We start from the raw sequence: 12,834 nt of genomic DNA, 5'->3' as shown, positions 1-12,834 counted from the left end.
ATTGTTGTAATGTCGAATCCTACTTGTACAACTCTGTTCATGTATTGTTTTGTAATGCATTACAATCAGACAATATGGTTCAATCTTGAGGAAAAGTAGGTTTGCAAAAGTATGCGTCCAGTGAGGTTAGATCTTGACCTCCATGCATTAGTCAGTCACTTCTAATTACGCTTATTAGACCATGGCATTAAATACAGCATTATGCAAGGACATATTAGGAGAGCAGGATAATTGAAAATAAATCCTGTCTGTCAACTGGTTGTATAGATTATGTTTATTAACATTTCAATAATCCATGCTGTGAAAGGCAGAACAACATGAATTATGTATTTTTCAACAAATGGGACATGTCAATTCTTCAGAGACATAAGGCAATTAAGCCAACCATAAACAATTACAATTGCAGTTTCTTAATTCCAATAACAAATTTAATTTGAGTATGTTTTAAATGGTTGGACTTGTAAAAAATGTAAAGTGACTTGCATCCTTCATCCCTGGGGGAATTGTTCTATTCCAAAAGGTTCATATATCTTCCATTTACCTTCATGCATTCCCCACGGCGGCTCCAAAATACTATTAGTGAAGTGTAAACAAAAAGGGAGAAATGGCAAATAGATAGGGTATGTGGGAGGAAACTGCTCTCTGAAGATAGTGTCTCCCCCAAGATAGTGTATTTTTACAATAAATCAAAGTGTTAAATCCGATAAACATGGTAGAGAAAATCTGTTTTAAGTGCTTGTTCCAACTTGAAATTACATCAGTACAAATATTACTTAGTTCCGTTTTCCCCCCAGGTGGACACAGCGTGAGCCACAACTCAAGAGAAGGAACTTGAGGCTGGTTTCAGACATCACATAACTATATCAAATTATGTGCAACAGGGGTCACCGGTTACTTGTGTCTCCATCTAAATGAGTGGAAGCGACAAGGTTTTTCTAAGTGGAGCAAGGAAAACCGAAGGACTGAAAAAGTTCTTAAAAAGTATAAAGTGATGTACTTTATCGATCCGAATGCTTGTGTGCATCCCAATCTCGCTCTGGTGTGCCTGGCGAATGCAGTTTCCACCATGCATGTAGCCTGCCAACCCTGGAGCCGCAGAGCGGGCTTTAGTTGCGCTACAGACTTCTGGCTTCAGCAACTCAAGGGTGCTTCTGGAAGCTGCTGCAGACCGCTTTGGTATGCGTCACCAGTTCCATGAGATATGCTATGGGGACACGGGTATGGAAACAGCAACTGGCACTGATGAACAGATAGTAGCAGAGTTAAGGGATTTCACCAGGCACTGTGCCCAGGTTATGCAATGCAACGTCTTGGGGCAGTGAAGGAGTAAGTGACTAGGTGTAAACGGTGTGTCGTGAGCAAATCCCCAGAACCAGAAGCCAGAGCCCCTCTCGAGTCCATCCAAACTCATGCTCCACTCGAGTTGGTGTGCATAGACTTTTCGAGTGCAGAGAACTCAAACAAGAGCCCTGTGGACGTCCTTGTGGTTACAGATCATTTCACACGCCTTGCTCTTGCATTCCCCTGTGCAATCCAAACAGCAAAATAGGTGGCCAAGCAGTTGTGGAATGATTTATTTTGTGTATATGGCTTCCCAGAGAGGATCATGGAGACCATGGCTCCAACTTTGAGTCTCAGCTTATCCACAACCTCCTTGACATAGCCAATTCATAAATCTCACACCACAGCCCATCATCCTACTGGAAATGGAAGTGTGGAGCGCTTCAACCGCACTCTTGGCAGTATGCTACGAGCCTCAGATGATCAACAACATTCTCACACAATTGTACCAGCCATGAGACAACAGGTTATGCCCTTGGCCCCTTCTATCTCATGTTCAGAAGGATTCCCCAAGGGATGTCATGTTTGAGTCTGCTCTGAGATGAGAGTGCTCGACTATGATGCCTATGTCACTAAGCTGAATCATGACCTGAGGGAGTCAATGAAAGTTGCCCAACAACATGCAACCAGACGGCAATCACGTCAAAAACAGCAGTTTGACAAAAAGGTGAAAGGTTCTCGTGTCAGTCGGTGACTGCACTCCTGGCAACTAAAGACAAAACAAGGGGGAAATAAACTGGTTGACTGATGGGAATCTGACCCCTATGAGGTCACTTGGATGGATCCCAAGCCTCCGGTGTACCACATAAAGAAGGTCGGCAGGGATGAGGAGAAAATTCACCGAAACCTCATCATGCCTGACAACGTTCTGCCTCTGGATGTGGAACAAGACGATGTGGAGGATGTTGTGTCCTCTGGTGGATCATCTGATGACCAAGCACCTCCAAGTAATGACTGCAACCAGGAGATGTGGAATCTCACACAAGGGAATGATTCATGCAAAATGGTGACATGGCAACTACGGATGCAGCAGGAGCAGCTCCAAACCCAGATGGAGGAGAATAATCAGAGGTAGGAGAGATATAACAGACTTACAGAACTCAAACTCTTATAAGCCCAGCCAAGCCAATAGGGAAATTAATTCTCCTACTCTTAGGGCCACAGCACCAGAACCAGTTGACCCTCAAACAAGCTCAACCCCTGTAGGTTCTGAGGTGCAAGTTGAATCAAGTGTTTCCCACACCAAAGGCAGTTGATAGATGTATGGCCTCAACATGGGCATTCAGTCCTTCTTTCCATCCAAATATGAATTCCAGGTCAAAGTAGTAATCAAAATTTTTTTTTTATTAAAAGAAAATAACACGACATTTAGAATAAATGTCTGAGTGTTTGAACATATGTTATCACCATGTGTGTTTTGATATTATCTAAGGCTCATTCGAGGATGTAAGGATGTGTATACAGGCACATTAGTTACCTGGTCAGTTTCTCCTACTCTATTTGTTTAAGAGTATATTGACAAGTAATACATCTGTATGAGTAAGTTACTCACACCTTTTTACTAGTTCCAAGTCTCCTTGGGGTTTCATGCATTTGTTTAATAAGAATATCTACACAATGAGAGAATAAAATATAGTTAGATATAGTAACCATTTGAAGCTCTAATTAATTTAATGTAACATGCTAGATGCATATGATGGCTATATCATATAATGTAGCTTTGCAAATAACATGTCTTGTGTTGCAAGAACTAAGCTAAAATCTGCAATCTGGGCAGCTTAAGACATACTGTACCCATACCTCTATAAGATAATGATTGCATAAAAATAAAAATAAATCTTCTTTGGTATCTCTGTGCACTAAGCGCATCAAGAACATCACAAAAAAAAGTCACATTTGTTTCACACTTGTCCATCTCGTGTCAGACAGTGACTGCAGGTCAGGTCCCTTGCTAACTTCATGCCATGGTGGACACAGGGCTCAGACAGGGAGAAAAACTAGAAGCTCTAGACTTAAGTCTGCACGTCAACACTCCCAAGATGCACAGGTGGAATTAAATCAACCAGAATAACTCAAAAGATTCCACTGTGGCAGATGATCTCAACAGTCAAGTGTCAGTGCAGATGAAAGCGGACGAGACAACAAAAGGGGAAGAAAAAAAAAAAAAAAAATAGAAAAGCAGTGAAACGTAGCCATACTGATCCCTCACTACTCCTTCGATTGGGTCACATGATCAGGGCCATATAAGTTAATCAATTAAAGAAAACTGTAGACTTTTAGCCCCACAATAGCTTAGCATGACGCTAAGACTCTGCATCACCATTATTGTGGCTATTATGGAAACACTACTGAAGTTATGTAGACATATGTTTTTTTCTGAGGTTAGAAGATAAGAGTACATAAAAACTAAAAAGGGAGAAAACAATAAAAACGGAATGTCAACCACAAGGAGAGTCTTGGTGTCCAAGAGACTACTGAAGATGTGGAGGTAGAGACAGCAGCACGACACTCGAGAGTAAAGCGGTGATGAAGAGGAGAGGTTTGGGGGAGGTGAAGGAGGGAAGGGTAAAGATGAGTGTCACAGGCTTTGGCAGCACTGGAGTTTGCTGCCTTTCTGCCCATCGGTGTTGGGCGGGACAAAGAGGTCCACCACGTTGTTTCCCGGTGACTCGTCATGTGCAGATCTGTCCGCTATCTGCTTCTGTGATACGATACGGTAGATTTCTGTAGGAGAAACAATAGTATTTGAGTAGGGCTGTCAATTTAATCACATTACCTCTTTTGACCCCAACCGCCACCCATAACTCCAAAAGAAAGCCTCCCTAGTCGGTGCGTTTACCTTCCTCCGACATGTCAACCGGGAGAGTGATGAGACCAGACATCCCCTTAATGGAAGATTTTATAATACAACGTTTCTGAGCGGTCCAGAAGGCTAGATGCCGAAACGTGTCAAGAGTTAATATTCCAATCATGTTTGGTGTATAGAACTTGCCAATGAAATAAAAAAGGCATTTAAAAATGTTTTTCACTACAAGCCAAGTGTCATGGTTCTTCTCATGTCTACAATACATATTCATACCCTCTACCAAAGAGCACCTTCTTTTTTCGCTAGAACTATTCATTTCAAGAAGCTCTCCTGTTCCATGGTCTTTTATTATACATTTCTTCCAGAACAGACTTTTGGATTAAAAGAAGAGTGATTAACTGCCACTGCAAACTTCGCAAGAGATCCCCGCCGGATACATGAACGCATGGAAATGTGTTCTTAAACAGTCAAAGTGTTCTCAGCTGTGCTCCCCTGAATGAGGAATGCCACAGATTCTTAAATTGAACATGCATTCTCGTACACCAGAATTTGCATACATAAACGCCACACCAGTTCCTTATAAGGGCTGTATCAGATGCATGTAGAGTTGTAATATTATACAGACCCTATGGTAAAAGTCATACTGGCCAGCAATGTATGTAACTAGTAAAAGTAGTTAAGGTATCTACAGAGTATATGCATGCCGGTATGTACAGACAGATGTAGATATATACACACAGTTTATACAGCATTATTGAACATGGTATCATACAGAAAATCCTGTCAACGTGGAAAGCCAACACCACTCGTGCACTGGCCAGTAAACGCAGACCTAACCTCATCGGTGCAGGGATGGAGATACTGTTGCAAGGAGTAGAACATAACCGTGACGTCTTATTTAGTAGTGTCAATACAGGGTACAAGACCATCCAAAAAAAGGCATGGGACGAGATAACAGGTGAGGTTAACATGGTGTCAGGAGTCCAAAAAAGAATCGCAAAACACAAGAGAGATGTGCTGGCCACTAGAGGAGGAAAAGCGGCCTCAGGGTTGTCTGAGGTGTGTCAGCTGCTGCGCCCAAACACATCCAGCGTCTTTTCCCTCCTGCAAGCTCTTATCTACTAGCGTTATTTTTGCTAACATTACAAGAAAAAGTAGTTTCACTCTTGTGAGCTAGGGAAGTCAGCCTTTTCCTTTGATGCCTCTAACTCATGGAATGTCCTTCAACTCACGCTAAAATTGGAGGTTCTCCCTTCCCTTGGAATGTTTAAATGTATGATTTCAGACCATTGTGTGACTACCTGTAACTGTTTGTTGATATTTTAAAATTATTTTTTAAACGTTTTTAATTTGTTTTACTCTGGTGTTTAAATTTCTGTGAATATTGTTTTTATTATGTACTGTACAATTGTCGTTTCTGTAAATGAGGGAAACCTCAGATGCTTACGATTTTAAATAAAGGTTGAAATGGAAAAAAAAAAATCTCTTTAGCCAGTCAGCTTGTTGGAATAACTATGACCAGAATGTGTTCTGAGGCACCAAGACGAAGCCACTGTCAGCAAGGTGGGCTACTGTACCACGGAGGTCTAGCACTTGGTTAATGCTACATTTACATTTAGCTGACGCTTTTATCCAAAGCGACTTACAAGTTCTGTACGACAAGTCATCAGGAAGGGTACAACTCTATCAGCTGAGTAACAATACTCATCAAAGTGTTGCGTGTTACAGTGTAGGTTAGTTTATTAGGACAAGTGCATGACAGTAAGGTTAGTTGGGGTTAGCTGGCTGGCTTGTTTTCAGAAGCGGAGTCATACTGAATTGTGCAAAGGAATTAGATGTCATAGAATTAGATGACATGGTTATTATACTATCCGTTTTTTGTAATAAAACATCCAGTTTTATAGATTTCTTTATAATATATACAGTATATGTAGTGGCCACTTGTCATTCCCTAAATATTTTGACAATGCGCCACGATGAACCTACTTAACTCATTGGACGCCACGGATAAGCCTCATCCTGTAGTAGCTACCGCCACCGCTGTAAATGGTGGGAGTCGCTCACCTTGTTTGCAGGGCTATAACTATTTAAATATTATAGCTATATATGCAATATTATGGCCCATTTGACATCGAGTATCTATCGTTCAAGATGTGAAAAAGGAATATTTTTTCCATCCATACATACTCGTTTTATACCGTGGTGAATATAAGTATGGTTTTAGAGTGGTCTGGGGTAATTCCTGGGAGGCTAGTAATAGCCCGCAACGCATATTATACTTAATCCATTGGCATTTTGTCCCTATACACGCTACAATTAAAAATAAGGGTTCGATTCCCGCTTGGGGACCAGGTTTCCGCGATGCCAGGTACCCAGGTGATTGTGATCTCCCAGGCCTTTCTGTGTGGAGTTTGCATGTTCTCCCCATGCTCGCAAGGCCCCCCCCCCCCCCCCCCGATAAGAGAAACCCAATGGAAAAACATGCACAACAACAGATCGCTAACGCTGTCTCGTCCGTGACGAAGACGGGCAGGAGCACTTGGATGGTCCCCGGGCGTGGTCCCCGGGCGTTCCCTAAATATTTTGACAATGCGCCACGATGCACCTACTTAACACATTGGGCGCCAGACCCGAGATATCCCGGGTTAACTCGCCAGCGGTTGAGCGCCAGACCGGAGATCTCTCAGGTTTTGATCCTTTGATATTTTTCCTCTGATCCCCGTTCTAAATCATCATCCGGATCATTCTAGCCGTCCCTGGGTCGTTTGTATATGTTTGAATTGCAATGCCGATCGACTATCACCAGGTGGAAGTATCGTCTGTGTCTGAACTGGAATGGCTTGGTGTTGATACATGGCCTCCTTTTTTTCTTTTCTTGGTAGGGGCCCCTCCTCCTGCTCACATTGATCGCCTCGAAATTCCGTTGCCTAAGCGTATTTGACCATCGAAACGTGTATAGACATATACACTGGTAATCGCGATGGCGATGCGATCACTTGGAATAATTTTTTTTGAATACCTTCTGGCTAAAGTAAGGTATATTATGTCTATTTTACCGAATCTGAAACGTGTTTTTCTAACTATCACAGTTCTGTGTTTCACCGGACGTAAAACATGCTCGGCAAACACGATCACAGTTTTGAGTTAAAACGACCCCCCCCCCCCTCCCCCCCCTTGATGATTTTGTGAAGGTACATATATACATGTTATATACCTTTGATTTGAGAGTATTTGGGGGTTCAGGGAATCAACAAGAACGATTCGGGCTTATTGCACATAACACGTTTTATCTCGCAATCTATGAAAAACGACTGGATTATCTTGGAAATGCACGATGTTTAGCGTGTAATAAACTACAAACTACAGTGTGTAGAAAAAACAAACTCTTTTTTCCATGTTGCACTACAAGTAATGTCTGTCAAATTAGCCACACCATTGTCTCCACAGCTATAATACAGAAGACACACACAGCTTTGCAAACATAGTGAAACACCACGGAAACAACTATCAAGCTGGCCATCTAGTGGTAGAGATAACCGCTAAGCATGGCGCTGAAAGATGTTTTCTACTCGGGTAACAAAAGTTGTGGATGTTGACTGTCCAGGCTGCAGCTGATGTAGTTTGCAAGATTTATTGTCCAAAAGAAACATTATGATTGAGACCAGAACATTTGCGTCTCTCTATTGCTCCGTGTCCCTGTTGCTCAGGTAGGAAAATGTTTCTCTCGGCAGGTGCATAACGTTGCTCTAATTACAAAACCTATTTATTAACACATTGGACGCCAGAGGGCGCTATGGGCATCGTAATAGTAATCCAGTATATTTGTTTATTTTCTAAAAAATAAACCAGTTCAACACAGGTAACCACTTTTGCTTAATTTCTTTGATGGCTCAAATGTATGCTCTAGTCCAGTGGTTCCCAAACCTCTCCTAGAGACACCCCAGCCGTTCCATGCATTTGTTAAATTCCACCACCAGCACACCTGATTCAACTAATAAAGGGCTAGTTAAGTTGAATCAGGTGTGCTGGTGGTGGAATTTAACAAATACATTGAACGGCTGGGGTGCTTTGAGGAGAGGATTGGGAAGCACTGCTCTAGTAAATTTTGTGTTTTGAGCACAAAGTTCATCATAGATCTAGCCTCTTTATTTTGCTCTCAAAGTGCACCAGATTGATTCATTTAACTTTAAAACGTACAAACAAACAAAAAAGTTCCGGGGGGGGCATGCCCCCGGACCCCACTAGAGGGGCAGAGGTTCACCCACCACAGTTTCACAAAATCCGGTTGGAAACACTGGTTGCCTCAGAAAATGTATTTACTAAATGGATTGCCGTTCCACTAAATAATGTGAAGACTGAAGACTAAATAATGTGACCAATCCTTTTGATTACTTCCCCAAGCATGCATTTATTCATCAAAACAGCCTCAATAGATGTATTTTGCAATGTATTTTTATATTAATTGCGATTAATCACAGCCTATTTTCCAATTAATGAGTCGTTTGACAGCATTTGTGTCGAGTATTGTACAATGTTTCACTTTTATTACCCGTTAAGATGTTCTTGAATGCTTCTTCTACATTAGTGGAGTCCAAGGCAGATGTTTCAATAAACGAGAGTGTGTTCTTTTCTGAGGAACAAAAAGAGACGATAACATTACATCTTGAACATTTACAAGTTCATACACTTTACAAATTGTATGATTGGCTCAAACTTCATGTTTAATACTTCATGAGGTCTGATCGTAGGGGATGAAAAGACATATCTTATTTCTTCCCGTTAAAACGGCAGGGCTCCGTATCTCCGTGGTTTACCTGAGAAGGCGTGAGCCTCATCTGTGGGCACAGCCCTGAGGTGGCGCAGGTCACTCTTGTTGCCCACCAGCATGATGACGATGTTGTTGTCAGCATGGTCCCTCAGCTCCTTCAGCCAGCGCTCCACGTTCTCATAGGTCAGATGTTTGGCGATGTCATAAACGATGAGAGCACCAACAGCCCCCCGATAGTACCTGCTCAGAAGAACAGACCAGTAAAGGGAAATGACTTTATCCCACTTCCTCTTTATTTGCATTGATGTAGCCTAAGCAAAGTACAAAAAATCTGTCTCTCCAAGATGTCAAGAGTTACATATATAAGCCATTGTTGTTCTATATAATCTTACAAATTACAATCACAAAATTTGAAAAACTAACACACACAGAGGAAAATAACTCACGCTGAAGTGATGGCCCTGTAGCGTTCCTGTCCAGCTGTGTCCCAGATCTGGGCTTTTATCATCTTTCCATCCACCTGGATGCTGCGGGTGGCAAACTCCACCCCGATGGTGCTCTTACTCTCCAAGTTGAACTCATTCCTCGTAAAACGAGACAGCAGGTTACTCTTCCCCACTCCAGAGTCTCCTATTAGCACCACTGGGAAAATAACACATATTACCAGCAGCATAGAGTGGTTGTGCCTCTGCTTAAACCTAGCTTCCAGTTCCCACACTGGCTACATTTGTACTGCACATGGTTTCACACAGAGACCCTTCCATTAAAGATGACAGTAGTCATTGGCTTGATGCTGTACAGCCACAATTCCTGATAGCATGAATTAATATAACAGACAAGACAAGTGAGTCATCGGTTCCAGTACATTTGAATGTCGTCATCATCAATTCCGTTCCATTCCGTCTAGTCCTCAGACGTAAGTAAGCAAGAATGTCGCCCTGCCCAAGCAGCTCAGAGAATAATTAGTGCAACAGATAGTTATGCATAAGCATAACGGACACTCGGACAGCATAGAAGTTGTCAACAAGTTCAAGACTAAGAGTTAACGTTAGCTAGGTGAGGTTAGGTACCCACCTTCTTCACCAGTCCAATATTAGTTGCCGTCTGATCAGGCAAAAACTAGTCTACGAAGACTCAGAGATAGAAAAGTACCTAGCGGAAAAAAATCTAATCTACGAATTCCAATCTGGCTTCAGAACATCCCACTCCACTGACACATGCCTTCTCTATTTGAACAACCACGCTGGACGGTCCTACAAAAGGCATTCGACACTGTCAATCACTCCATACTGATTGACAAGCTAAAAGCAATTGGTTTTGATAGTTTATCAGTGAGCTGGATGCAATCCTACCTAGAGGGGAGAGAACAGATGATGGAGGTAAACAGTACTCTATCCCCCCCCCCCCCCTCACAGTGAGCTGTGGTGTTCCACAAGGAAGCATACTAGGACCACTACTGTTCCTAATTTATGCAAATGACATGTCGTCAGCTTGTGACTGCAACTTGTTCTTGTTCACGGACGACTGCTGGTCTCTGACAAGAACAAGTTACAGGTTGAAAAAGCCCTCAGCTCAGAACTCGGCAGAATCTGCACCTGGCTCGCTGATAACAAACTATCACCTGGGTAAAACAGAGTGCATTCTCTTCGGATCAAATAACAAACTCAGCAAGACCGACGGCTTCTCAGTTACAGTGGGTGACAATATTGTCACAAGGAAAGATGAAATTACATACCTAGGTTCCATCCTAGAGGCAAATCCTTCCTGTGACAAAATGGCATCCAAGGTAATAAAAAAAGTCAACCAACGAACTAGATTCTTGTACCGGATCTCCTCTCTGGTAAACAAGAATACCCTGAAGACTAACAGGAGCACAGTGAGCACTCATTCAAGGGTACTACGACTATGCTTGCACCTCATGGTACCAAAGCACCTCAAAGGCGCTAAAAACAAGACAAACATCACAAAACAAACTGGTCAGACTACTACTTGACCTTACTCCTAGAACCCACCTCACCCCTGCCCTGCCCACTTTGACAACCTTAGGATGGCTTAGAGTAGACGACAGAGTACAGCAACTTGCAATGGGCCTGGTCTACAAGATACACTATATGACTAAGGTACCCATGTACATGTCAAAATACTTCCCAAAGGTCAGTGAATACCACGACCACAACACCAGAGGGAGCTCAACAAATCATGTTAAACCCAGATTCGGCTCAAACAAGGGACTAAACACGTTTCACAATTATGCCACATGAATGAATGAATGAATGAATGAAAACTTTATTTAACAGATTGCAGAATGGGTACAATACAGTGCGGCTCAATACACACAATTGTTAAGGGGATGCAGACCTGAAAAAGACGTTTGTCTTGTTTCCATCAGGGTCCCCCATTTTCAATTCATATAGTCTATAATGTGGAACGCCCTACCCAAAGCTGTAAAGGAATGTGAATCCCTACCCACATTCAAAACCGCTCTTAAAGAGCACCTACGGGAGGCTGCAATTCGAAACTGGCCACCATAAATGTCCAAACCCCTACTAATAGACAGTCTCCTCCCCACCGTATGTATATTCTCGCCCTGCCGTATGTATATTTCTCTCCCACCCACCCACCCCCTCCTAATGTACAGTCTCCTCCCCATCATATGTATACTCTCTGTCAGGATCTATGGGTAACAGTACTGTATATTTGCATATCGTATATGTCACAAATGTAACTATACTGTATGTCATGTATGTCCCTATGCCATAAATGTCATGATGTCATGTTGTGTATGTCATAATTGTCTATGAATTGAAAATGGGGGACCCTGATGTAAACAAGACAAACGTCTTTCTCTGGTCTGCATGCCCGTAACAATTGTGTGTATTGAGCCGTACTGTATTATACCCATTCTGCAATCGGTTAAATAAAGTTTTCATTCATTCATTCAGGTGACATAAGGTTGCTAACGTTAGCCAACCTATGATAGCTCTTCTCACTCAGCTGATTGCTGCAAGTTGATTAACAGTCATCATTACTGTAACATACTTGCGAAACTTGGCAACCCTAATTTTAATTATTGACAGTTCATCGATCGATTCGCCAGTAGAATAACTACATTTAACGAAGGACGAACCCCCCTTATTATTAAATCTGGCATTTTTAGACGGTTAAACAATTAGCTAGTTAGCCAGCTAGCTTAGATAGCAAACGTTAGCTAGTTGACTTCCTCACTCGCTGCTACTACTGGCACATAACTTCACCTGCGATACCAAGAGAGCAATGTCTGAATCTGTAACGTTAACACTTGCAAGAGTCAATTGAATTACCTTTGAATAAATAGTCATATTCATCATCTCGGTTCCCCATTTCAGAAGTCTATTTATCTACTTTAAACTAAAGTATTTTTACAATAAACAACGGACCTCTGCTTCCTGTGGAGCCACCCGGCAGGCAATGCGCACGTCAGCTGAGGGACAACTACTTTGACCAATTGAAATTGTCTTCACGTTGATTGATAAATAGATTCACCAATCATATATTTCTCTAAATAATATGGGCCAATCGTCGTGCGCGATCAAGAAAACTGTACTTCCCACTGTGTTATTTTACTCAAAGGGTTGTCTCAATGCAGGGCGTAGCCTTCGAAGGCTACGTTTGAAGTGAAAACCACGCCCACCGGATGGGAATCGGCACGCCTCTCCTATTGATTGATTGAACATTTTTGCAGAATGGGTACAATACAGTATGGCTCAATACACACAATTGTTAATGGTATGCAGACCAGAGAAATACTTTCGTACTGTCTATCTGTATGTCGTGTATGTCATATATGTTTTGAGATGAATTGAAAATGGGGGACCCTGATGTAAACAAGACGAAAATCTTTCTCTGGTCTGCATCCCCTTAACAATTGTGTGTATTGAGC

At 42.2% G+C, this 12,834-nt stretch overlaps 1 protein-coding gene across 1 annotated transcript; it reads right to left on the bottom strand.

Annotated features, from left to right (window-relative positions):
• Positions 1-2,664: 2,664 nt before the first annotated feature.
• On the bottom strand, positions 2,665-12,364 carry LOC311223963 (ras-related protein Rab-11B-like). The gene is made up of 5 exons (XM_084308741.1): positions 12,236-12,364; positions 9,362-9,557; positions 8,962-9,155; positions 8,697-8,777; positions 2,665-4,065 (listed from the first exon to the last, which is right to left on the bottom strand). The coding sequence occupies exons 1-5, from the start codon at positions 12,273-12,275 to the stop codon at positions 3,920-3,922; spliced, it is 657 nt and encodes a 218-aa protein (XP_084164867.1). The 5' UTR covers positions 12,276-12,364; the 3' UTR covers positions 2,665-3,919.
• Positions 12,365-12,834: the final 470 nt, after the last annotated feature.

The sequence above is a fragment of the Notolepis coatsorum genome, assembly GCF_963971535.1.
Source record: "Notolepis coatsorum genome assembly, chromosome: 2".
Taxonomy (NCBI): Eukaryota; Metazoa; Chordata; class Actinopteri; order Aulopiformes; family Paralepididae; genus Notolepis; species Notolepis coatsorum.
Note: the sequence above shows the minus strand (reverse complement) of the source record. Positions and strands in the feature narration are given on the sequence as shown.